This window comes from Lipotes vexillifer, unplaced genomic scaffold, assembly GCF_000442215.2.
Source record: "Lipotes vexillifer unplaced genomic scaffold, Lipotes_vexillifer_v1.1 scaffold525, whole genome shotgun sequence".
NCBI classification, from domain to species: domain Eukaryota; kingdom Metazoa; phylum Chordata; class Mammalia; order Artiodactyla; family Lipotidae; genus Lipotes; species Lipotes vexillifer.
Window position 1 is genome coordinate 604,073 of NW_006786891.1, and position 4,717 is coordinate 608,789.

The 4,717-nt window shown below is 47.1% G+C and overlaps 1 protein-coding gene across 1 annotated transcript in view; it reads left to right on the forward strand.

Annotated features, from left to right (window-relative positions):
* RAB3B (RAB3B, member RAS oncogene family) overlaps nucleotides 1-3,676 on the forward strand; it is a 66,268-nt gene extending 62,592 nt beyond the window's left edge. Inside the window, exon 5 of the mRNA XM_007459617.1 lies at nucleotides 3,103-3,676. Within this exon, the coding sequence (XP_007459679.1) occupies nucleotides 3,103-3,290 (188 nt within the window). The 3' untranslated portion in view covers nucleotides 3,291-3,676. The remainder of the gene's footprint in view (nucleotides 1-3,102) is intronic.
* Nucleotides 3,677-4,717: the final 1,041 nt, after the last annotated feature.

The window sequence follows — 4,717 nt, forward strand, 5'->3', positions numbered from 1 at the left end:
CAGCCTCTGGTTTGCTCTACCTGGGTTATAGTGTATTCTGTCACTGTCCCAACTGAGAGTGAGACAAGGGGGCATAAGGGATAGAGCCCTGGCTTATGCCCCATCCCTGAGCCTCAGTTTCCTTATCTGTAAATTATAAGTGATAACCCTTGCCTTGCCCCCCCGCCCAAAAGTTGTTTTAAAATTGTATTTGGGAATCGTTAAGGACTATGAACGTGTGAGGGACTGACACTCTGATAAGTGTGTCTTTTCTCCACAATTAGATTTGGTCTCCCCTTGTCCCTGGCACTCAGTGCAAGACCTGGCACAAAGTTAATGTTCAATAAAGACCTGGTTTATTGATTGACCCTGAATGAGGAAGAAAAAGAGGCTTTCCCCAAAGGCCCTGGGGACTGATGGAGGGGCAAGGAAGCTGGGACTCAGATGGACTGGGAACATAAGGGAAAGGGAATGGTCATGTATTACACATGCCAACCACTTCACATACTTTTGTGCGTTTAATTCTTATTACCACCCTATGAGGTAGGTGTTATTCACCCATTCTACAGATGAGGATACAGAGGCTGGGAAAAATTAGGCAATTTGCCTGAGGTCACACAGCTGGTAGCTGACAGAGACTATATTCAAATCCAGGCTGTCTGACTTCTGGGCTTCTTCCCACTGCCCACCTGCGCAATGGGACACGTCCTCCCCTCAGTGCCAATTCCTCAGAAGGGGTTGGTGATCCTGGCCTTGACCTGTGTCCCCATCTTCATCCAAACTGATGGTTTAAGCCTATTTACTTCTTTACCTGTTTGCCCCTTTCCTAGGCAAGCAACATACTCTGCCCACTTCCCCAAACACTGTCACTTGTAACAAACCAGTCAAAGGCCAGAGAGTCAATGTTTATGATATTCATTAAGGAAAAGCTACATGCTGGAGGGTCTCTCAAGCCAACTGCGTCTCTACAGCCTGAGGATAAGGAGCCAGCAGCCTCTTCCTTCTTCATCACATGTCCTCAATTAGCAGGCACTTCTGCACCTTGCTTTCCCACGTCAGGAAATGGGCTACAGGAGAGGCTGTCAACCAGAGGCAGGCTGGCAAGAATTGCGAGTGCCTTCAAGCTGGCATGGCCCGGGGAAGAGGAGCCCTGTTTGTACCTGGGGGCTTCAGCCCTCTCTGTGGACAATGGGATAATAGGGAGAAGGAGGGAGGAGGAAAGAGACCCCCCTCCTCTGTGTGAGAGGATGACAAAAGAGGGAGAAAGGGATGAAGAGGAAGTGAGAGGAGCAGATGAAAGACGAGCAGAAAGAAACTGTCATTGTAACAGGCGACTTTGTACAGCAATTTATCCATTGTCTCGCTCAATCCTCCAGGACTGCTCTCAGTAATTTTTAAAAAATAACAATTATTTTGCCTCATGTGTTAGGCACTTCCATGTCTTTCCAATTTTCATGTGTAACATTTTTCATTTAAATTATTCCTAATGAGGACCCCCAGGAAAAAGATGTTAATGTCTTCATTTTACAGATGAAGACAAGGAGGCTCAGAGAGGTTAAGTGATTCAGAAAGATGAAGTGACTTGCCCAGATTCAGACACTGTGGTAGTCAGATAAAAGCAAAGGAGGCCGAAACGGGAGGCAGGGGTGTGTATGGATGTAGGAGCTAGCCAGACCCAGATCTAAAACCAGTTTCCACTAACACAGTCACGTGACCTTGTGTGAGTTAGGTAATCTCTTAGAGCCTTCATTTTTCTTTTGTAAGTTGGAGGTGATTATATTTACCCCACAGGCTGTTGTGAGGATTAAGGAAAACAATATTTGTAAAGCTCCTAGCATAGCATCTGGCATATAGTAGGCACTCAATAAATATTAAGGATCCCAAGGAGTATGAGAAACATAAGGGGAAAAGAAGGAGCTAACATGGAAAAAAGGGAAGAGGGAAGCTTTTGAGGCGAAATAAAGATGGACTCAGAAGGAAGGGAAAGAAGAAGGTGGACAGACAAACGAGTAGGCCGGCGCAGGGACATGATGGAGAATGGAGGCTTATGCTTCTAAGGGCTGCCACCAACCTGGCCAAGACCCTCAGTTGGAAAGCAGCCTGCTTTGTCTGAATCAGGAGGGCCTTGCTTGTGTCTCCTGGGACAACCAAGTTCTGTTCATTGTCACAGAAAGTACCTTTAAGGATCTCAAGGTGCAAAACAGACAAGAATGTCTCACCCTTCAGGTGCAGTTTTTCCTGGGCAATTTGTTGGGTCCGTGTGAGGAGCGAGAGATCCAGGGCGATTCCTGGAAATTCAGGGAGGAGGAACCCCTCTGAGGGGAGATAACCCAGTGTGTCTGTGAGTAGACAGAGCAAATGAAGCTCCGCTTATTTAGTGTGGATCTTGGAGTGTCTCCCAGAACCCAGACTAGACTGGCCAGGCTGGGGTGAGTAGAGGCAGGGGAAAGTGGAGTGAAAGCCCTGTGGAAAGTGGAGTGAAAGCCCTGGTCAAAAATGACAAAGCTTGGGCTTCTTATACTGGTGACCTTGGGCAGGTCAGCTTACGTCTCTGAGCCACAGCGTGGGCATTAGTGAAATGGAGAGGCTCTGCCTGGACCCTCCTTCCCCTAGGGGTGACATGAGGATCAAATGAGATAATGGATGCTGATCAATGCTTTGGAAGCTCAAGTGCTGTGTACACATAGTCAAGTAGTCACTCTCAGAAAACACCTAATTTTCACACAGACACACAGACACACACACACACACACACACACACACACGCCGTGTTATCAGGCACAGGACTATACACTTTACATGCATCATCTTGTTTAAACCTTGAAATAATTCTATGAGATAGATAAAATTATCCCAATTTATAAACTAGGGAATTGATTCATAAAGAAAATAGGTGACTTGTTACACAGCTGGTCAGTGATAGAGCCAGGATCCGTCTGACTCTAAAACCAGTGCAGGTAATACCTGCCCGGTACCCTCTCCTTGAGGCAGAATCCTCTGCCCGTGGAATTAGGCCTCCTTGCTTTACTCCTGAGCACTGGCTGTATTAATGCAGAGTGTTCTGGCCAGGGGGCATGAAAAGGAAGGGAAAGATCCTTACTGCTATCTCTCTTCTATCCTCAGGGTTTGACTTCTTTGAAGCCAGCGCCAAGGAGAACATCAGCGTGAGGCAGGCCTTCGAGTGTCTGGTGGACGCCATTTGCGACAAGATGTCTGATACGCTGGACACAGACCCCTCCTTGCTGGGCACCTCCAAGAACACCCGTCTCTCGGACACCCCGCCACTGCTGCAGCAGAGCTGCTCATGCTAGGCAAGGCCCACTGTCCTGGTCTCCCTTCATTGTGGCACCACACCCACTCTGCTTCCCCGTTATACTCTGTCTTCCCTCAGCTGATGTGCTGCTGTTCCTTGCCTGCAGTGAAAGTGGAAGCATGCCCCTGGGGTTCTCTATGGATGGCCCCACTCACAGACACTCAGCACTAGACTAACTAGGTCATAATGTGGGCAGAGGTTCATTTTATAAAAGGAGAATCCACTTTATGAAGGGGATTCACTACAGGGACTTGGAAAAGCGAGTCTCTTTTCTGCCTTTAAAATAAGATTTCCTCCCTTGACCAAAATTTGACACACCCACGCACACTTTTCAGGGCCTGGCCAACTGTGTAAAGTGAGACACACCTGCATAGCTAATCCTTTTGAAAAAGACCTCTCCATACACAACCTGCTTGTTTCATATCAGGCTCCCTGTGGGGCTTCCTCTCACCACTAGACAAGCCTTGTTTCTCAAAGCCCTCACCTGTTACCACGGATGCCCACAGGGCCTGGGCAGTTGCTGTGGTGACAGGCCAGAGCTAATCTCCAGAGAGCTCAGCCTCTCTAAATGATGCTGAAGGAGCAAAGGCTGAGTCAGAAACACACTTAAAGGAAAAAGATTATCCCCTGCAAAATGACAAAGGTTCCTGCTATATGAAAGAGTAAGTGCATGAGCTCAAGAAAGACAAAGAGAGAAAAAGAGAAACACAGGCAAGATAAAGAAACAGGTCACAAATTTCTGACTTTGCTGCTTTCCAGCAGGTTCTTAACTGTGGAACTCCATGACATTGGTCATTGGTTCTTAGACTCCCAGAATCTGAAAAATTTACAGTTGGTGGAATCCCAAATTTTACCAAGTCTCACTAGTCAATTCCAACCTTCATGTCTCTGACAATTGGCTGTCAAGCCTCACAGCCAAATCTCTTCTAAAGCATACCTTCTAGGCAGGGATGGGAGCTCAGTTTCCACACCATCTTTGGGCATCTCTCATAATCAGAAAGTTTTCCTTGCTTTAAGCTGAAATCTGCCTCCTGGAAATTCTTCCTCTCCCCACTCCATTTGTACCAGCTCTGCTGTCAGAGACTTCACAGTCTCTGCTCCCTCTGCCCCGTGACACCCTTAGATGATTTGAGAACAGAAATCATGACCCCTGGAATCTGCCCTTTCTCTAAATCAAATAGTTCTAATCCCATCTGCCCTTCCTCTTAGGGTCTTCTCCCCATCCTGCCCTTTCCTCCAACCCATGTTTCAATCACTCTTGAGTAGTCCAACTGGGAAATGTGATTCAAAGCAGAATAAATCTAAGGGGGTAGGACCCTGAAAAAATTGGGAAAAGTGAACTCAGAGGTCCCAGTCCTAACCTCATTCTCCTGAGGGTGAAAGCTTAGTTTCTACTGAAGAGCAGATGTGAAACTACTTCTGGTG